This window comes from Lycium ferocissimum, chromosome 1, assembly GCF_029784015.1.
Source record: "Lycium ferocissimum isolate CSIRO_LF1 chromosome 1, AGI_CSIRO_Lferr_CH_V1, whole genome shotgun sequence".
Lineage (NCBI taxonomy): Eukaryota > Viridiplantae > Streptophyta > Magnoliopsida > Solanales > Solanaceae > Lycium > Lycium ferocissimum.
In genome coordinates, this window is record NC_081342.1 from 10,472,199 (window position 1) to 10,495,012 (window position 22,814).

The following is a 22,814-nucleotide window of genomic DNA, read 5'->3' on the forward strand; positions in this document are numbered from 1 at the left end:
TACTCTCCTTTGACAAAATAGAAACGGATGGAGATTGAGAGATAACAAAATGCTACAATTTTCTTTGAGAAATGGTAGAAAATAGCTTAAATGAGAGAGTTTTCCCTCGTTCAAGCTTCCTCCGACTAAAGAGCTAAAAGAGATATTTATAGGAGTAGAAAAGTAAGGTTTTTCTGAGCAGGATTTTGATCTCAAAATATAGTCGTTTGAGGGTGCAGTAGAGGGTGTCACGGATTAGAATTGAATCTCTGCTCTTTTGATTTTCTCTGCTAAAAAAAAATCAGATTTCAGAATTTTGTTGGCCTCTTATGTTGACTATATTCGGGACTTGCACGGAAATGGAATGGTCAAGCCCCCTGCCATGGCTGTGAAAGCTGGTTTTACTTGAAAGAGGAAAGAGATGAGGGAGGAGTTATTTTTGTAGAGGGTGCGGCTGATGAGATAAGATGAATTAGGTCTAGGGGAAAATTGGAAAGGGACTAGAATATAATGTATATTATTTTGTTGAATTGGGCTGGTCTTAATTCGAATTGGGATTTATTGGGCTGCTGGCCGAAAATTGGGCCTTCTAATGGCTACATTGTTGGTCTTCTCCAATTCTTCATGCTTCTTTATAGAAATTTATAACTTGGAAAGTATGTGTAATAATCACACAATTAGTAATTAATAGTAATAAGGATATAATTCAAGGTTACTAATTTATTAATAATAGCAAACTATAAATATATAGATAATGTAATAATAGCGTAAGAAATATTATCTAGCTTAACTTTGTGATTAACAAGTAATAAATAGGTAGTAATGTGAGGGTAATATTAAAATATTAATTATAATAAAGTAACGATACTTGCAAATAATAGCAGCAATAGTAATAACATAGTAATGAATAAAAAGTATTTAGATTATCAATAAAATTAGAAGCCCAAGGAACTAAATCGGAATAAATGAGGGACAAAATTGGGTGTCAACATAAGGCATAACTAAACTATGCCTTAAAGAAAAGTCTGCCTTATGGGACAGACTTTTAGTTATGCCGAGTCCTGCATAACTATAGTTATTCCTTAAGAAGTGTATGCCGGATCCGGCATACACGCGCCCTGAGCCTTGCCTTGCGATTTTTATTTTATTTTATGCCTGAGCGGGAGTTCGAACCCAGAACCTCAGGTGTTCGCCCACCTTGTCAATCGAAGGGCAAAACTTAAAGACCACAAATATGAGAAGCAACATTTAAAGACCACAAATATGAGGGGCAAAATTTAAAGATCACCCCAAAAGAAGGGCAATCTGCGCAAAAATATGTAGCAATCTACCAATTTTTAATTCTCTTAAATACCACTTCTACATATGCTAGCACATTAAATATAACATAATTGAATTCAGTAACCCTTCAACTCCCTCCTCTTCTTATTCTATCCATAGTATCCATAATTGAATTTGCAGAGATATGTTCTTTAAAAATAGGCAGAATAGCTTGGGAGGATCCTGTACTTGTCCAGAATTATCATATCGGTGTTCGTACTTACGAGTTTGCCAACCAAACTCCTCTATCCTTAAAAACTGAGCATTCTAAACCCTTTTTCGGCCCGGTCATTGTGTGTGTAATACAACCCCTAACACGTCATTTTTCACGTGTTTTGAAAATGCCACATAGGGAATTAAGTGTTAAAAATTAAATTAACCCCAATGTATTATTTCAGAATTCATTTTCTCTTTCTTCGACTTCTTTGCCGCCGATTTCACTGTCATTGAGTGAGATTTCCATGCAATAGTGGTAAGTTTCTTCACCTCTTTTTAGTTTATTTCTCTTATCTTTCTTAATTTCTTTTTTGTTTTGTTTGTCACCGTCTTCTACGATCGATTTTAGGGTTAAGAAGAAGTTTGTGATTCAGTGGATGTGGAACCATATTATGAATGGTAAAGAGCTAAATATACCTTTCGTTATACTTTGGTCCAAATATACACTTACCGTTATATTTTGGGTCCAAATAGTTAAAATTATTCAAGATGGATACCAGATCTAACATGGCACTAATAACTCAGTGAGGTGACTCTACATGACATGCCACCTCACCACCCAACTCATTTACCCATCTCTTCCCCTTCTTCACCCATCACTACCATCTCCACTCCCTTCACAACCACTGCCGCCATTAGCACCACCACACCACCATCTCCACCTTCACTCCTCTGCCTACAGCAACCCTAATTTACTCACTGCGCCTCAAAAAATTTAAATGATAAACTGATTTTAATAGGAGTAATTCGTCTTTTGTCGTGAAAATTTAAAAATTTCTCTGTTGTTGCTAACTTTGTGCTCAGATACTTGTTTCCAGTATTAGTTTCAAGGACCCAATTAGAAATCATATTCAAATTTCTTTTTTTGGTTGTTAAGGGAAAAACAAAAGAAATTAATTTCCCATCTTAATGCTTATTTCCAAAAAAAAATATTATTCAGTGGTCTATGGAGAAAATTGTTGGGGAAAAATTGACTTTATGAAGTAACTAATGCTTATGCCGTCTTTGTTTTGTGTGTTTGAAAGAGACTTGTTCATTTTTTCTAGAAATCTTTTTTGGTACTATTTCAGTTTCAATTCCAATGAACCCCGAAAGAAATTATTACTGTAGATTGATTACTGAAAGTTTTAGCTTACTGAGATCCATATTGTTTGTTCTCGAAATTTAGTTTTTGTATTTGCTGTAAATCGATAGAACCAATAACTCTGTTTTATGGAGAAAAGATCGAGTTCATTTGAGCAGGATTCAAGTGTTTAATCATTCTGATTTTTATCATTAAGTGTTGTTGTAGGCAGAGGGAGTGAAGGTGGAGATGGAAGTGCTTATGGTGACAGTGGTCGTGAAGGGAGAGGAGATGGTAGTGGTAGGTGAAGAAGGGAAAGAGAGGGGTAAATGAGTTGGGTGATGAGGTAGCATGCCACGTGGCGTTCACCTCACGGAGTTATTAGTGCCACGTCAGATATGATGTCCAACTCGGACAATTTTAACCGATGAGGGGTATAGTTGAACCCAAAGTATAACGGTAGGGGTATATTTGAATCCAAAGTATAACAAAGAGTATATTTAGCCCTTTTCCAATAGTAAAAGGGTATATTTGGCCCTTTTCCGAAAAATTGAGAAGAAGGTTTTTGGTTCTCTGTATGGCCTTTTCTTAAGCATTTTGGTTTGTTGATTTTAGGATAAAATTGGAGTGAGAAGGTGGGTGTTGGGTTTCAAGTGAAATTGGGGATGAAGACATGGGATTGATGGTGGATAAGAGGAATTTCATGGTGGAAGACTAGTGTTGGAGGCAAAAGCTTTGAATGGATTTGTACTTTGTTTGCTCAGTTGTCTAAATTTGGGTATTTCTTATTGTTTTACTTTTCATCTTCTATTTTGTAAATTTGAATTGAGAATCATAATCCCCCAATGGCACAAGCTCTATTAGTACAGTAAAGACAGAAAAAATTGGATAGAGAAAATTAAAGTGAGAATAAAAGTTAAGAAAAAAACTAATAAAAGTTGAGGGATATTCTGAATTAGTCAGTGGCGGGAAAGTTAGTTAGAAGTGGTTATGAGTTGATTGTTCAGATTTAGCTATAAGTGGTTGTAGATCCCACTATTGTATTCATTCACTTTCATATTACTTGATTCTTAATACAAGAACTCTACTTTCTCTATCATTTCTATCTTTTCCATTAAATTGAGATATACACTCAAATTCTTCCATTGAATTCCTGTTCTAGCTATAGAATTACTCAAATCAGTCTTGGATTTTTGTGATTCTGCTATCATTGGTATCAGAGCTTTGTGATTCTCGGCTAAAAATGGCGAAGGGAACTAGGTCAAATGGGGATCAAGGGGACTGAAAATACCATGGAAGGTGTTGATGTTCGAGAATTGTTGCAGAAATTGGTTACAGACATGGGAACTTTTACTGGGGAAGTGGCTTCATGAAGAGATGGATCAACCGTGGCCCAATTGAAGGAACATGTAGGGAACTGTAGTGAAACTTCACCAAAGGATAAATGTCACGAAACTTCAAGAGAAAGAGTGTCGAGGGATAAGCAAGTAGCTGATTATGAACATAGAGACAAAAACAATACAAATTATCAGAATTACCTTGGGATATCTAGATATTCAAAACTATATTTTCCAAGATTTTCTGGTGATGATTTGAAATCATGGCTATTCACGGTTGAGCAATTCCTTAACTTTGATAACATTGCCATGGACAAGAGGGTGGGATTAGCAGCAATACATTTTGAAGGTAAAGCAATTCAGTGGCACCAATCGTTTATGAGGTATAGGCAATACACTTACCCCCTACTTGGAATGAATATGTAATGACTTTAGTTGAAAGATTTGGGGCTGATTATGATGACCCAATGGAAGAGATCAAGAAGATCAGAAAAACTGGTTCTGTGAAAGATTATCAAGCCATGTTTGAAAGTAAATTGACTAGGGTCAATCTATCTCAAGAAAATACAATTAGTTGTTTCATTGGAGGACCTAAGGATGATTTGAATACGGCTCGGCTGTGTCATAAAGTCCGATGTAATGCGTAAAAAAAATTTGTTCCATCAGGACGGGTCATAGAACGACATCTGTGGATATCCATAAAATCTGATTCGGATACAAGAGAATTACAGAACGCATTAACGACTTGACAGGCAGAGGCGAATACAGGATTTCAAGAGGATGGGTTCACCATTAGCTATGAGATTTTTTGATTTCTTTTGCCTTTGGTTCGTCTTAGCGCCTATGGTTTTTTTTTTTTTTTATTTCTTTTGCCTTTTGGGACTTGGGGTAATTAGAAGTAAAGGGAAAAAAAAGTCATTAGATGTAATATAAAAAAAAACATGTTTTTTACTTTTGGGTAATTAGGATTATAGAAGAAAAAAGATTTAGAATAATATAAAAATGAAAGTTAAAAGGCTACTTTAGAAAATAAAAGCAAAAGACAAAAACATGCAAGAACTCGGGTTCGATCCCAAAACCTTGAGGAAATAAACATAGTCCCTAACAAGTGCTCCACTCAGCCTAGTTTGACCATGTGTTCCTTCAGTTAATATTAGATATATTTTTAAAATTATACACATAATAGATCGAGTTTAGTCGAGTGACCATGTGTTCACGGGATCCAAATTTTAAGCATAAATTCGCCTCTGTTGACAAGCAGCCATGAAAATATTTCAAAGATAATTTCTTGTGGAATTGCAGAATTCATCTTCTTCTTCTCCATAGTTGAATATTGAAGGGGCGTGGCTGAAGTGTTATCGATGCCTTATTAATCTTTTTGGGGAAACCTAAAAAGGTTTCTTGCAAAACGTTTATTTACTTTTGGTTTCTTTGTGAAAAAACAAGAACTAGTATTAGTTAGGACACACTTTAGTCTAAAACTAGGAAAAAGAAAATTGAACGCTTCTTTTTTTGTCTTTTTTTTTTTTTTTTCTTTTCTTATTGGGTCCAAAACTCTTCCTTATGAACGAACTATTTATCAGACTTATATATTTTGGCCACAAAATGTTTGAGAAATAAAAATAAATAAAAATTGAAGTATGTGATATTAAACATGCATGCCACATAGCAGTTATGTGTATAATTAATTCAAAATGTGTATCCAGAAAGATAACAATATTTTAAGTGTTACTCGTATAAACATTAGAGTTTAATTGAGCCCTGTACATGTTCAGTATACCAGAATTTTTAGATTTCAAGTCAAAGTGATCAAAGTGTAGATTTCAAGTAATGGAAGGTTAAATCTCATAAGTACTAAATATAAAATTTACAAATAATTAAGGGACCAAAAATGCTATTAAATCAAAAAAATTATAGAGTAACGAGTAACCTGAAAAAAAAAAAAAAATAGAACAAAAATCTGCCGCACTCCTTATATGACGTGTTTTAGTACTTTTTACTGTATTCCCATTAATAACTCTTTTCCTAAACCCAAACTAATTCGGAAACCAAAACCAATAAAAAAAGAGAAAAAGGGAATTTGTATATATTCGAATCCTAATCAAGTTAGGAAATCAAAAACAATTATAAATAGAGGGACTCATTCTCTGGAAACTAATATCCCAACCCAAGTTTTCTATATTCGTCTCTTTTCTTGTCACTAAAGTTAGTCAGAGAAATTAAATATGGCTGGAATTGTTGTGATTTTCGACTTTGACAAGACGATCATCGACGTGGACAGTGATAATTGGGTGGTGGATGAGTTAGGTGGCACTGATATGCTCAATCAACTTCTCCCTAGTATGCCCTGGAACTGTCTAATGGATACAATGATGAAGGAGTTTCATGCACAAGGCAAAAGTATTAAAGACATTGCAGAGGTACTTAAGCGTGTTCCCGTACACTCCAGGATTGTCCCATGCATTAAATCAGCGTATGCATTAGGGTGTGATTTGAGAATAGTAAGTGATGCAAATGTATTCTTCATTGAAACAATCTTGAAACATCTCGGAATAAGGGATTGCTTCTCAGAGATCAATACCAATCCAGTCTACGTCGATAATAGGCTTCGAATCTTCCCTTACGATGATTTGCATGGCTGTAGCAGCAATATGTGCCCTCCCAACATGTGCAAGGGTCTGATAATAGAAAGAATACAAGCTTCCATAGGCAATAATAAAAGAATGATCTATCTTGGTGATGGAAGCGGAGATTTCTGCCCCACTTTGAAGCTCAGAGAAGGAGATTTCATCATGCCAAGAAAAGATTTCCCAGCCTGGAATTTGATAAACGAAAATAGGAAGCTAGTAAAAGCATCAGTCCACGAGTGGACTGATGGGGAAGAGCTTGAGCACATTCTGCTTCAACTCATTAACACAATCACCAATGAAGATAGCCAACTGTTATCAGTTTTGAATGCAAGTTCCACTCTATGTCCAAAGCAGCTCACACCTTTGACCGAGCCTATCGACATGCATATACTATGAGTGGATCGATGAATGTGAACGTGCTCGAACAAGTTTAGAAGACAACTTATGTATTTTCATGTTATGAAAGGCGTCCATATATCGATCTTGTAGTATATGATTTTGTTCTTACTGAACCATTTTTTGTGTCAAGTATGGAATCTTTAATTTTTTATATAGTAGTTGCTTTATGATATAGAGACATAATTAGCGAATGGATAAATGAATGTGTACGTATCAATAACCTCGAAGGTTAGAGACCCGTTATCGGATAAGTTTAGATGACAACTGATGTATTTTTGCATTAATTTTGAAAGGGGGCTGTCAATCTTATAGTATATGATTTTGTTCTTATAGAACCAGTTTCTATGCCATGTATGTTTAGCTCTTCTTTCCGTCATCATATAGTCGCTTTATTATCTTTATATTGGCTAAATATTTCATCTTAATTATAGTTGCATTATGATATAGACATATATAGTGAATAGATTGATGAATGTAAACGTGTCAGTAACTAAGTCCAAGAGACACAGACATTGTACATACAACATTATTTTACATGTTATGCAAGATGAGGGAAATTTTGTACATTTATGTTTGACGTTAATTTTGTACTGAGAAATTCATTCTCAGGGGTCCTGTGGGGAAGCTTTGATTTCCCAATAGATACTATTTTGCCTGCTCAATTTCTTGATATGGGGCCGAAGCTATTTTATAATGCTAAAGGAATAGTGGATTACTCGACGGGGAAGTACAGATTAGAGATGGCAGATGGATGGGAATGTGGTCTTGTCTGCATATAGAACTCCTGATTTTGGCTACTGGAATACTTGGACTACAGACAATACAAGGCTAGTCTTCAATAAGACCGCCGGTAACTAAAATTGGATTCATTTTGCCCGTACAAATCCCCTTAGGGGTTGTTTGGTAGCTAGTTAGAGTTATGCATTAGTAATACATGGATTCTATATTAATGGTGATGATAACTTAGCAATCTTGAGCTGCAGGTAAAATATAATCTACATTTCTGCTACACATTTCAAGTGTCAACATATGTATTCCAAAGCGTAATCGGTTCTAGCTTTGATCAATGTCTTTTCAAGCTGTTAAAATTGACTCAGTCTTCTTGGCTTTAACAGTGTCATTGGTGAACATCACTTCATAAATTTAAGGCATGTCTAATTCATCATCAATAGAAGATACAAAGATTTCCATTTAAAGATTCACCGACCATTCCAAGAAAATATAAGTCTTAGAAGATTTGCAGTTTCCAGGAAAAGATATGAAACTCAGCCACCGCATAAAAGAGAAATTTCAGCATTTTTTCGGATATTTAATTATACAGGTAAAAAATTCTTTTGATGGTAGAAATTTCATTTTCTCTCTTTGTTTCTCATTCCTTGGTGTGGAAGTAATTGAATCCCAAATTGTTCATGTTTACAGCAATAATTTTTATTTTTATTATTATTATTATTATTATTTTTCACAAAAAGAACAGCAGAAAGGAAGAAAAAAAAGCCTAGTCTAGTGCATAATTTCCTTGGCAACTATCGGTGGCGGACCTAGAGTTTTACTAAAATGACTTTAAACGATAAGTGAACTTTGTCCTAACACTCTCTTTTGTTTTCCGAGGTTTGCCTGGGGGGGGGTGAAGGAAGGGGGGGGTCCTAATGCTACCACAAAATGAATAATGCGTTCCTTTTTTCTCTAGAAACATTTGGGAAGGAAATTTAAAACGTTTAACAAAGATCTATTACTTTAACTAAAATAAAATTATTCAAAATAACGGTGTTTCAACAAATTGAATCATTTATCCAAATTAGAAATCTTTTAAATTCTAAGAAATTTGATAAAATCTAAAATCTTTTTCTTATTAAAAAGAATAAAGTTGTTTATTTACAAACAAAAGAACAAAATTAAGGAAATATAGTCATATAACTTAAATTAACCAATACTACAAGTTATAAGAGAAGAGAGCTTATAAAGTAAACTAACAAATTCAATAAAATATGAATAAACAATTTAGAGTTAACAATTATTATATGTTTTCATGATTGCACTTGCATATTTTAGATAAAATAGTACTCCCACCATTTCAATTTATGTGAACCTATTTGTCGAGAAAGATTTTTGAACTTGTGGTATAAAATGAAGATATATATTTTGTAATTTATAAATCATTAAATAAAGGTTAATTGTTTCGAAATATGGAAAAAAATCATTCTTTTTTACACAGACTGAAAAGGAAATAGGTTCACATAAGTTGAAACACAGGAACTATAAGATTTCTCTTTGTAGAATTTTTTTATATTTTGAAGTGAAATTGACAATAGAGTAATCCTATGAAATTTGAGTAAAGAGATCAAATGTAAAATAAAATAAAAAGATCATTATCATTGGGAAAAAAAGGAAAAAAAACAAGAAGGAAGAAGAAGAATAAACTAGCAGGTGAAAGAACAAAAAAAAGAAACAAAAACAAGAAGGAAGAAGAAGAATAAACTAGCAGGTGAAAGAACAAAAAAGGAGCTTTGCACGTGAGTGCAGCATCTAAACTATGCCAAACATAAGCAATTGCTTTTGTTAAGTTTCGAACACACGACCCTCCACAAACAATTGAACCCACTGACCATCCATCCACGGGATTATTTTGTTCTTTAGTGGATTCAAATGCTTGATATATTAGAATTTACAGAATTTAACCTATAGAAAACACCGGAATTTGTCGGCGAAGTGGGTTCATTTGATCCCACTTGACCCTACGTGGGTCCGCCCCTGGCAACTATACTAAAAAGTGAAAAGACCCTAAGTTGTAAAGTTGAATTATCAAAATGTCCATTAGAAGTTGAACGACATTTTTACGTCGTTACACCTATAATGAGTTAGTCGACGCAAGTTCAAAAAAATTATGTTGAGGATAAAAGGGATTGATTTTATTAATAAAAATGGTTACAAGAGTCTATAAATAATATTAGTAAGTGGCGGAAGATTTGGAGGGTGAATGAATCAAAGAAGCATGAGTTTCGTAAAAAATCGGCAAGTTGGGAATACAATAACTTGTACTTTTGGGTGAGATTAGGAGTGCTCCACATGCTAATCAAGTAATGATATAAAGTATTTGAATTGTATAATGGTCTCTTATTAAGTTTGGAAGTCAAACGAGTTGTAATACGAAAGTCGACAAAGAGCGTCGCAAGTTAAGTTTGTAAATTTCACTGAAATTTGGGTCAGATGTCTCGGAGTTTTTCTCTCAATATACTTGGAGTTACGGGGTGATCCACCTACCAAATCGAAGGTCTACGAGTCTAGTTTCCAGAGCATTTTACCGTTCGTCGATACAACATCGGAGTAGAGAGATATTCGCGTTTCCGTCCAGGGACATAAACTGTCACGGGAACAGTTTGCTGCTTTAAATTGCCCAAGTATATATAGGCCTTTGGACGAATTTTTCTTCCATTATCTCACCATCCCCAACCTAGAAAACCCTCAAACCCTCTCCAATTAATCCTCCATCAATCTCAATCCAAACCAAGAGCAAATATATCAACTTTAACATGAAGAACAACATGACAACTTCGAAATTGTGATTTCTTCACTATTTCACCTTTCGGAGGAAAACCTTGCTTTGAAGTAACTTGGGATTTGAAGTGATTTTCATGATCTAAGGTATATTTTAACTTCCTTTTGATCTCTTTGAACTTCTACAAGTAATTGATCATAGAAATTGGTGAAAACCCCCATAGAAGAAGCTCTTCTATATTTTTATGAAACTTTCATGAACTTAGCTTAATTGTTGGGCTGTTTTATATGGTTTTGTTGTGTTGTTTGGGGTTATGGTGATATGGATGGGATCATATTGAAGAGGAGAAGTAGAAAAGTAGAATTTGGTAGCGTTTTACGGGAAAATTTCGCTACAAAAAGGGCCTATAAATTCATGCCCATGAGTTGCTCGATTAAATGTCTAAATGAAGATTTCTATAGGCTATGACCTTGGTTTTGATCTTGAATAGTCCGTATTATGTAGGAAATCGTTCGTAAGGCGTTCGAGGACTCGGGAAACATATATAACTCCATCGATGAGGTATGTAGGGATTTCTCTTCTTTTCTTGGCATGACTAGAATTCAAATGAGCTTTCATTGAAACGTTATTTCCGTTAACTTGTGTGACCACGTTCAATAATGATCGAGCTAATCTACTTCATATATGACTTGTGTCAAAGTACTTTCTATGGTTCCACATCTCTTTTGGTTAACGATTGAACGACCTTCCGTTAACTTGTATCAACCACATTCCGAAATAGTTAAGATCATCTCTTCTTATGAATAGCTTATATTGGAATACTTTCCCGCAGTACGTATCTATTGTTTGTCAATTGAAGAATGATGTTCATTATGGCACTCTTCACGTCAAAGTTGAGGCAGTTGTATTTCCAATCATTTGAGTTGATCTTTACCTCACGTGTAATCCGTATCAAGTATATTTCATATTCTTTACATTTATGGTCTTCTTGATTGAAAGCTAAACAACATAGCAACAATAATGAAAATCGGAGGGTAATGACGACAGGTCACTCCGACTCTTTCCATGATATTTCTTCTGAGGTCAGTCTTGCATTGCACTTATATATATGTATTTATTCTCATTATCGAGCCGCGCTATAGTCGGCCGGGTAGGCACTTATATGTGCACCTGGACATGTTTCTTTCTTTACCGAGCCGTGTTGTAGACGGCCGGGTAGGCACGAATCGTGCACCTAGATGTATTTCTTTCTTTACCGAGCCGTGTTGTAGCGGCGGGTAGGCACGTAGGCGTGCATTGCCACCGATCGATTGGGCGAGGAGATGATGTTATGATGATGAGCTCACCCCGACGAGGGATTTATTATTGTTATATGATACGATATATGCCTCACGGTGAGGAATGATTTTACGGGCATGCATTTACATTTATGTCATGATTATGGTTGCCCTCAGTGGCCTCGTTCAGAGTTTCAAGTTGTCTCTAGATCTCTTTCCATGATTATCCGCATCTCTTATGCGTATGTTATGTTTACGCTTACCGCCTTACATACTCGGTACATATTTCGTACTGACGGATTTTGTGCGCTGTGATCATGCCCGAGTACGTAGACGATTGGTGTACCTTTCTCGGTAGGATACCGAGTTCGCGGGGATGTTCGCACTCCACTCTCTCGGAGTTCTTTGGTCGAGTCATCAAATAGGATGCGTACGTATATATATATATATATATATATATATATATATATATAGCTACGTCGGGGCCACTGTCCCGACCAGTTGATGCATATTAGTGCTCTTAGAGGCTTACAGACTACCAGTCAGTGTACAGGTATTGTGTTTGGCCTTGCCGGCCTTCTGACTAGTTGTCTTTCTTGGTTGTGGCCTTGTCATTTTAGTTATGCATATATGTGTTGTTGGGCCTTTTCGCTGCGGAGTTGTTATGATATACTTCTTACAATTGTTATTCAGCGGCCTTGTCGGCCTATGATTCACGTTACAGAGTTTAGATATCACAGTTGGTTCGCTCGGCCCTTCGGGTGCCGGGTGCCGGCCACACCCCCAAGGTTGGGGTGTGACATTACCCCACATCTAAACACTACTCCTATACTATTTTAGTACCAAATAGTAAATTTACCTACCAATAAATGATAAATGAATCAATTAAATGGAAAATAAATCAATTAAATGGGATGTTCCATGTATTTGACAATTACATTTAGTGTAGTCTTTTCAATTTCTTGGAATTATTTTCATCTTCCTTTGCTTATCATGCCTTTTCAATTTCTTGGAATTATTTTCATCTTCTAGCAATATCTGTATAACTATCTAGTTGCTCTGTAATGAAATAAGCTAACGATTTACCAGGAAAAAAAAAAGGTAACGAAATCCTCCTCCTTTTTACTTTACGTTGACAAAATTATGATCTTTCCCGCTGACATGAATAGAAATTTGGCATGCTTTTCTTGGGACAGATTAAAAAGGAAAGGAGGACAATCTTTTTGGGACAGAGGGAGTAACAATTAACATGGTGCACAGAAACTGTTCTTTTCTTGTCTTGACTTACCAATAATCTATAGACAGTTTATTTACCAAATATATATATATATATATATATATCCATAGACTCTTTCTAGATAATAAAGTAAGAATGTGGAATTATATTGCAAGATAAGAGAAAAGAAGTCCACCCATTCCAAGTCACCTCATTATATGGCCTTTTGCATTATAATATGCAAGTCTTGAGTCTGCACTACCATCTTCATCCCCTTTGAGAAAGATTTTTATTCTCCATTTGGTATTTTCTTGTGTAACAATGGTTTCTCGGAAAATCCTATTATGGTGTGTCTTATTACAATTTATCTTTATTTGCTCTATTTCTCAAGAAAATGTAAATATTATTCCTCTTGGTTCCAACATCACAGCTGGAAATAATTCTTCATACTGGCTTTCACCCTCTAGAGAGTTTGCCTTTGGGTTCTACCCTCTTAGCAGTACTGGACTCTTCCTTGTTGGCATATGGTTTGATAAAATCCCCGAGAAAACTCTCGTATGGTCAGCCAATCGCGATGATCCAGTTCCTGCCAGATCAAAGGTTAGTCTAACGCTAAGTGGACGCCTTGCGTTGACGGATACTAATGGGACAGAATTTGTTTTGTACAATGGTACAAGAATAAGTCATGCTGCTATGCAAGATGATGGAAATTTTGTCCTGACAAATTCATCCTCCGGAGTCCTGTGGCAAAGCTTTGATTTCCCAACAGATACTATTTTGCCTGGTCAATTTCTTGATATGGGGCAGAAGCTATTTTCTAGTGCCAACGGGACAGTAGATTACTCAACGGGGAAGTACAGATTAGAGATGCAGACGGATGGGAACGTGGTCTTGTCTGCATATAGAACTACTGATTTTGGATACTGGAATGCTCAAACTATAAACAATAATAGTGTACGGTTGGTCTTCAAAAATACAACTGCTACTTTGTTCATTGTGAATGGGAGCTCAATCATATACTACATGACAGCTAGCCTGCCTGCTTCAGTTCGAGATTATTACCACAGAGCTATGATCACTGACAAGGGAAATTTCCAACAGCTCTTCCGCAGCAAAGTAAATGGGAGCGTTTGGGATGTTGCGTGGCAAGCTATCACGCAACCTTGTATTGTGAATAACATTTGTGGTGTATATGGCTTTTGCGAATCACCTGATAACAAGGAAATCAATTGTAGTTGTTTGCCAGGATATTGGCCTAGGGATCAGCACAATCCATCTAAAGGTTGTTATCCGAGCGTGGTAAAAGATTTTTGTGATCCAAATTCTTCACATTCGGATGTCTATGTTCAAAGGATCTCTAATGCTGATTTCCCTAATAGGGATTATGCAGAACTAGAAAGGGTTTTTCAAGCCAATGAGGAGATTTGCAGGCAGGAAGTGTTGAATGATTGTCTTTGTGAGGCAGCTGTCTTGATTGGTTCAACGTGTTTCAAGAAGAGGATGCCTATACAGAATGCCAGAAGTGTTGATCCTGATACAAACAATATGGTTGCATTCCTTAAAATTAGCAACTATACGACATCTGAAAACAAAAACCACTCTGTCTCTAAGGGTGTCCTCATAGCAGGTGTCATAGTATGTTCAGTACTTGCTCCGCTTTTTGCAGCAATTGCTGTATATTATCAACCTTTTGTGCAGATACATAGACTTGCCAAAAGCCCTCCAAAAAGAAAGCCAATTGAGCTGAATTTAAGGGCATTTTCGTTCCAGCAGCTGAGCGAAGCCACCAATGGTTTCAAGAACAAATTAGGGCAAGGAGCTTCTGCTGCGGTTTATAGCGGAATTCTCAAGTTAGAGGATGAAGAAGTTGAAGTTGCTGTGAAGCAATTAGGAAATGGCATTGAACAAGGCGATGATAAAGAATTTTTGGCAGAAGTGAGAGTGATTGGTCTAACACATCACAAGAATCTGGCTCGTTTGCTAGGCTTCTGCAACGAAAAGAATCATCGGCTTCTTGTTTATGAATTGATGAAAAATGGGGCTGTGTCAAGTTTGATCTTTTGGGATGGAAAAAGACCAAGCTGGAAGCTAAGAAGTGATATGGTACTTGGGACTGCTAGAGGCCTATTATACTTGCACGAAGAGTGTGAGAACCAGATCATTCATTGTGACATTAAGCCACAGAATGTCCTTCTTGACAAGAACTACACTGCCAAAATTGCTGATTTTGGCCTTGCAAAGCTTCTTAAGAAAGATCAGACGCGAACAAGCACGAATGTTAGAGGAACCACGGGTTATATGGCACCAGAATGGCTAAAAAATGTGCCCGTGACAACCAAGGTTGACATCTACAGCTTTGGTGTTTTGCTGCTTGAGATTATTTTCTGCCAAAGGCACATGGAGTTGAACCTAGCTGGCGAAGAAAACGAAGAGCTCGAGTTGATCTTAGTGGATTGGGTTCTTCATTGTGTGAGAAACGAGATGCTGAGAACTGTTGTTAGTCATGATGAAGAAATAATGTGTGATTTTCACAATTTTGAGAGGATGACTGTGGTTGGATTATGGTGCTTGTGTCCTGAGCCGAATCTTCGACCATCTGCAGCAAAGCTTGTTCAGATGTTGGAAGGAACTATAGAAATAGGCGTTCCTCCAATGGTTGATACAACTATCTGATTGATTTTCTGTACTTTCTTGTGATTTGTCCAACCATTAAATGCCATTCTGTTTTATTAGTCATTAGACCTGATCAAATTTCATAGTATTTGTCATAGTCCTCTGGTGACAAAAAATTGTGTTTTTTCACTTGCATTGCACCCTTAATGTGTGCATTATACTTTGATTTCCTCCTTATCATCTGTAATTTCTTTTGATTTGTCCAACCATTAAATGCCATTCTGTTTTATTAGCCATTAGACCTGATTAAATTTCAGAGCGATTTGTCATAGTCCTCTGGTGCCAAAAAATTGTGTTTTTTCACTTGCATTGCACCCTTAATGTGTGCATTATTCGTTGATTTCCTCCTTATCATCTTAAGGTATCTGTTTCTTTGTAATTATAAAATTGTTCATTTGTGAAGAGGTTAGATAAGCATAATACAATTTAATCAAGGCACTCACTTTGCCTTCTAAGACTCTCTTCTTTAATCTCACTAATGTTCGTGTTGAAGTCCACAGGATTTATAATAATCATGCAATCACTTTACGCCCAAGCAGAAAATGGATCATCGGTTAGACAAATGAGAAAATGGATCATCGGTTAGTCAAATGGTGTCTTTTCTCCTAAGACGTGGAAAGGAGGGAAGAATGGAGACGAAGATGCTTTATTAAGCTTCTGTTGTACTAAAGATGCCTTTCATTGTCCAAAAATACCAGCAGATACTGGAGAAGCATTAGTATAAGTTTTTATACACGGAGCATGACGAATTATTTTGCATCTACATACTGTTTCCTGAAACTCTTTTCTGGGAAACTGTCAATGAAGCTTTCTATCTTTGGCCATGAAGCATGAGATAGTTATCAAAACTCCAGTCAATGTGATTCTGGTAACATGTCAACAGCTGAACTCTTTCCTCACATATTTTTATAGAGCTGCTATGACATGATACCACGTCCCAGACAAAGAAATGTGCAAGCCACCTTCATGATAAGCTTCATTTTTTCGTTTAAAAACAACGTTAAACTAATCCTTTTACAATTTGCAGCCGCCTACATTATTAGTTAGTTTCAGGAACAAGAAAGATCAAACTATTACATGAAAGTCAAGACTCTCCATTTATTTAATCATCCAAGACTATATTAAGGCGCCATCAAAGGTGGAATAGGATAAAAAGTTTATTGTTTAATCCTTTCAGAAAGATTAAGAGGGTGCATCATTCATTCAACGTACATTGCACCCAATGGGCCCGTAAACGGTCAACTCCTTCACGTCGGTACCTAAGATGGTGAAAGGGGAAAATAATGTTGATGTTTTCAATACATTACATTCTAAATTAGTATTATTTTGGACTTGTGATCAAACAGAAGGTTCACCCCTCACACAGGAGGATTGAAAAGTTGAGACTTCCTTGCTTTTAGGCCCGATGTGAGGCCAATAAGATCGAAGGAGATTGGATTCTTCCATTCATCATTTGAACGATATACCTGGAGTTCAAGCTGAATGAAGTGAGTTTGATTGTACCTAGTGTCGTAGACATTGAGATCCAACACCTAAAGACGTGAACATGACGTTTTATCAGACGTCGTTTAGCTGGCTGGCTGAACAGTTCCATCCACTCTATAAAATTCCACGAAAATTACATCAATAGAATCTATTGACTTGACCTAGCAAGAAACTTGGAGGAATTATAGGATAATGCAACTCAAGATACATCTGTATATCTTGAGTTGAATTGTCAACTCCATCTTGATATATATAAACTCGAGTCATCAAAATCAAAGTCTAAATTCTGAACTCATGTGTCGTTTTCCATTATTCTTTTCAACTTTAATGGAGTAATAGATAGACTGCAAAAGTTGTCAACATGGCCAATTCTCCGGTCCGGTCCACCACTAGCTAATAAGTCAAAGAAAGTTAAAAAAAAGAAAATAGCGAAGTTATACTAAAAGTGGGAAGATCACAGGTCAAAGTTGAATTACGAAAATGTTCATAAAATATTAAATGACTTTTTTACCCTTTAAGAAAACACTATTCCTTAACAATAATGTACAAATTAAAATAGTAAATACACTACATAATAAAAGTGTACTTTTAGGAATATTGTATATAATAATAAATACATTTCAGTGTAGTACGTATTAATTAAGAATTATAAAGATAATGCAGATGAGCCTCTTCCATTCTAAACTGCTCTAATTATTGAACTTTTAAAGTGCCACTTTAGTGCTTGGTAGCATAGGTTACTGTTTCGGTTATTGTACAAGTTTTTTCATGAATTATATTTAATGATATTAAAAGTGGTATTTGATTTCTTGAAATTATATTAAAGGGTAAATAATGGTTTTAGTGAACAATTACTTGGAAGAATATTTTACAGCAGCAGAGGCTCTTCATCTCCTAAGCTGAAGAACTATTGATTTTCTTCAGTTACCAAATTAATAAATAGATAATGAACTAATTACTTATCCAATATGTTAAATTCTACTTAATGACTTATAAATCCAGAATATATATAACCCTCCTTGTAGAAGAAACACTAAAGGAGACCAAGCATCAAATTCACCAAGTATGTTAATTTCCTATTAGTCTATTTTTAGTACAGATTTATTGTGCTAGGTACGAGAACATCGGGAAGAGGTAGGGAAGTGTCAAGTAATGATTGAATGTTAGAATAATGAGTAGGAGCTGTACGTGATAAGTTCTTATGCAGCGCACGTGTCCAAACACTAGTGAAGAAATAAGAGTAAAAAATGATGGCTTTGGTAGGTCCCCCATTAATCTTATCCATGAGTTTCAAGGAAATTATCTCAGAGAAAACTTAGTAAACCGTTGTATATATTGAAATCATTCGTTTCTTCCTCTTGTCTAAAACTTTGAACTAAGCCTTCTGAGTTCATACAAGATGAGAATATCATTTTATATTCTTCCATTCCTCCTTCTAATCCTTCATCACTCAAATGGCCAAATTTCGCCAAATATTAGCGTAGGCTCTACTTTCACTGCTGGAATCAATGGTTCTATGTTGTCTTCATCCGAAGACTTTGCATTTGGATTTTATCCCCTCTCAGCTAGCCTTTACCTTGTTGGGATTTGGTTCAACAAGCTCCAAGAAAGAACACTCGTATGGTCAGCAAATCGTGACAGTCCAGCAGAAACTGGATCCACTATTAGTCTAACAAGTGGTGGCCAGCTAGTGCTCAAATACGCTAATGGCAATGTTGAACCGATTTACAGTGGGTCTGCAAGGTGGGGATTCATACAGGATGATGGAAATTTTGTCCTGAGAGACTCCAGCTTAAGAAAAGTTTGGGAGAGCTTTAATTTTCCAACTGATACTCTCTTACCAGGACAGATTATGCTACCAACAGGAAAGCTCTATTCTAATTCTATTTCAGATGGGAATTTCAAGTACTCCAGAGGGAAGTTCATGCTACAAATGCAAGCTGATGGAAAATTGGTACTGTCTGCTTATCATTTTGCGGACACAGGATATTGGCTTACTAGTCAAGATCCTCAAGGAAGCAATGAAGTGAATTTGGTTTTCGACCGGAGGAATGCATCTTTGTACCTTGTGAAAGGTACTAATAATAACACAATCTATTCTTTTCCATCTAAAGTCCCAACCCCAGTTGAAGACTACTACCACCGTGCAACTCTAGACAGTTTTGGGTTTTCGAGCAGTATGCTTATCATAAGACTAATGGTAGCAATTGGATTAGAGTTTGGAAGGAACCTTCAGAGCCATGTATGGTAAATGCTGTTTGTGGGGCTTATGGATTATGCAGCTCAAATGACAATGAAACAGTAAATTGTGAGTGTCTACCGAGCTATGTCTTCTTGGATCCAAGTAATCCTACCAAAGGTTGTCATCCAGAGACAATGATCAACTTCTGTGCGGATCTATCTACAGGAAATTCCAGAGTAGAGGCTATTAAGGATAGTGACATGCCTTACAACGAGGTTGGGGATTATGAAATTTATCGTGACATCGACGAGGAAGGATGCAAGAAGGTTGTCATGGAAGATTGTTATGCCATGGCTGCTTCTCTATTCAATAGGACATGTTACAAGAAGCGCACTCCTATACTCAATGCCCGTAAAACTTCCATGACCAAAGGTAGCATTTCCTTTATCAAGGTGCCCATTAACTCAGCTAAAGATGGCATACCAACAAAAAAGAAATCAAACACCAGAGCTCATCTCACTGCTGGCCTTATAACCAGCAGTTCACTTGCTGTCCTATTTGGAGCCTTGGCTCTTTACTATCATCCTGCTCCTCGGAGACTTGTAAGAAGAGAGTGGAATCCGAATTCGTCAAGAATAGGGATCAATTTCCGCGAGTTCACATACAAAGAATTGCATGAAGCAACAAATGGCTTCAGCAAACAACTTGGAAAAGGAGCTTCTGCGAAAGTTTACTTTGGGAATTTGAACTTAAAGGATGTACAAGTAGAGATTGCAGTGAAGCGGATGGCGGACGTTGCAGAGAAAAGTGAGAAGGTATTCATGACAGAGCTAAGAATTATAGGCAGAACTCATCACAAGAATCTGGTAAAGCTATTGGGATTCTGCATTGAGGATAATCACTTTCTTTTGGTGTATGAGTTGATGAAGAATGGAGCATTATCAGAATTTTTGTTCAAGGAAGAAATGCTGCCTACTTGGAGTCACAGAACAGAAATGGCACTAGGAATTGCAAGAGGACTTTTATATTTGCATGAAGAATGTGATACACCAATCATCCACTGTGACATAAAACCTCAAAATGTACTCCTCGACAGCAAATACAATGCTAAGATTTCAGATTTTGGGCTATCAAAACTCTTGAAGAAGGATCAAACAAGAACAGATACTTGTGCAAGAGGGACAGTGGGATACTTGGCACCAGAATGGCTAAGGAATGCGCCAATAACACCCAAAGTGGACATTTTTAGTTTTGGTGTAATGTTACTGGAGATTACATGTGGTAGAAGGCACATTGAGCTTAGCAGGGTAGAGGAAGAGAGCGAAGATGATGAAGGTGATGATTTACTGCTTGTAAATTGGGTTGCCGGATGTGTGAGAAGTGGTAGAATCGACAAACTTGCAAGGCGTGATCCTGAAGTATTGAATGATGTTCAAAGACTTGAAAGATTTGTCAAGGTGGGATTGTGGTGAGTCCATCCTAATCCAATTGTTAGACCTTCAATGAAAATGGTGATGCAAATGCTTGAGGGCACTATTGAGATTGGAGTTCCTCCAATGCTTGAGCTGTAAATGATTGTTTAAATCATCGAAAGGGAGGAGCATAGGAATACGAAGAAAAAGTGAAAGGAAAAAAAGGCTCATGGCATTGCAAACTGCAAGTGAATACTCAAAACTGTCATACAGTTAATAGTTAGTATTGAAGAACCTTTAGGGACCTCCTTGAGTACTTATGCTCTTGTAAAACTAGTCCTAAGTCTCAGACTTTGGTTGTCAAGTGTTTTCTTTCTTTTTTTCCAGGCGTTTGAAGTCATGAATTTGAATCGTTACTTTTTCTAGTTTATAATCTGTGTTTGTTCTCATTCTACGAAGGAAATTATTATGTTGATGTGTGTATTTCTCTTGCTATTTGATGCAGTTCTACTGGAATAAGATGCTAATCAACCTTGCTGCAAGAATAGTTACATGAAAAAAGTACATTTGTAATAAAGACATTGGAGAACTGGTGTATTCAGAAGCTATCTGAGGTGGTAACTTATTGGGTCAACTAAAACAGTTTGCTTGATAATATGTACTCGGGCCGACAACCAATGTAAACATCCATATCTTATGCATCTTCTTTTTTCATTTTTTCTTATGTTTTATGGATGGTAAGACAATACGTTTCCTCAAAAATGTTTTCCTCAAAGAAAGAAAAAGAAAAATAAAAAAGAATGTTTTCCACCAAAATTAGGAAAATGATTTCCTTCACTAATGGACTATGAATTGACTTATTCCATCTGTTTATTTCCACCAATGTATTAGACAGAATAAATGCAAAAGGCAATTTTTGTGTTACTAGAGAAGGAACTAGACTAAGTTAGCAGGGCTTTGATGATTGCTTTCTTTCCTTTTAACCCTCAATACTTCATCTCTCTCTTTCTCTTAATATTTTGTTTTTCTATATTTTCTATGTGAAGGTCAACTTGCCAAACAGTAATTAATCTAGATGATGTACTGATGGCCTCTTGGAGTCATACCTCTTTTTTTGTCAATTATCCTTTTGATCAAGCTTAAGTTTAAAGAGTAGCCATAGTCAGAGTTGAATGTTTCAAGAATTCATATATTAATAATCTAATATAATATCCAAGGGATTAGAAAGTTTGTTGGATTAAGGTTTGGTTCTGGGAATTATGCTTTTCTCAAGCTTAAGTTTGAAGATGACCATAGTCAAAGTTGAATGGTTGAAGATTTTTTTTATAATGAAATGTTTGAAGAATTAAAATATTGAGATGCTATTCAATGTTGTAATTATTTGCTTAAAATTTTAGAAAATGTTTTCCTCAAGGAAATTCTTTTTCACCAGAATGAGAAAATGATTCCTTTATTTGTGGGCTTTCATTAACTTACTCTTATCTGTTTATTTCCACCAATGTATTAGACTGAACAAATGCAAGAGGCAAGATTCTTGTGTTGTTTGACAAGGAACTGAATCAAGTTAACAGGGTTTTGATGATTGCTTTAGTTCTTTTTATCCCTCAATACTTATCTCTCTCTCTCTGTTTCTTTTTTTTTTTTTTTTCTTCACATATTCTCTATTTCAATTTACTAGTTTTGTTCCCTTTTTATATTTTTTGAGATTATCAGTCCTGTCAAACTTTTACTTAAATGATCAAGTAAATTTTGTTTTTAACTGTGAAAAATGACAGTCAACTACTTGAAGACAAACTATTGAATAGATCATTCAAACTTCAAGCAATGAAGAAGCCTATTTTGTGTGGCCATTCAATGATTTAGAAGGAAGGTCACACAATAATTCAGTTTTCACAAGGCAACTGACTCTTACATTGGAGAATATGTTATCCACAAGTACATAAAAATCCTTTTTTGTGCCAAATGAAGTGGGAAAATGCAATGCAAATATAGTATTCTTAGCTTTTAGTGCAAGAGAAGATGTCATGCCTGGCAACAGGACTTCGTACTAACGTAATAGGTTACTATCATGATTCTCGGGCACTTGTTCAACCAATAAACATAAAAAATAGGGGGAATTAAAGGAAAAGGAA

General features: G+C 36.0%; 2 protein-coding genes and 1 pseudogene across 2 annotated transcripts; all 3 read left to right on the forward strand.

Annotated features, from left to right (window-relative positions):
* The first annotated feature begins 5,710 nt into the window (after nucleotides 1-5,710).
* Nucleotides 5,711-6,979, forward strand: LOC132061982 (inorganic pyrophosphatase 1-like; annotated as a pseudogene).
* A 6,118-nt stretch (nucleotides 6,980-13,097) lies between these two features.
* Nucleotides 13,098-15,666, forward strand: LOC132068544 (G-type lectin S-receptor-like serine/threonine-protein kinase LECRK1). Its single transcript, XM_059462168.1, has one exon. It carries the CDS (start codon nucleotides 13,252-13,254, stop codon nucleotides 15,601-15,603), a length of 2,352 nt encoding a protein of 783 aa, XP_059318151.1. The 5' UTR covers nucleotides 13,098-13,251; the 3' UTR covers nucleotides 15,604-15,666.
* A 2,826-nt stretch (nucleotides 15,667-18,492) lies between these two features.
* Nucleotides 18,493-21,201, forward strand: LOC132047276 (G-type lectin S-receptor-like serine/threonine-protein kinase LECRK1). The gene has a single exon (XM_059438274.1). The coding sequence runs from the start codon at nucleotides 19,333-19,335 to the stop codon at nucleotides 20,740-20,742; it is 1,410 nt and encodes a 469-aa protein (XP_059294257.1). The 5' UTR covers nucleotides 18,493-19,332; the 3' UTR covers nucleotides 20,743-21,201.
* Nucleotides 21,202-22,814: the final 1,613 nt, after the last annotated feature.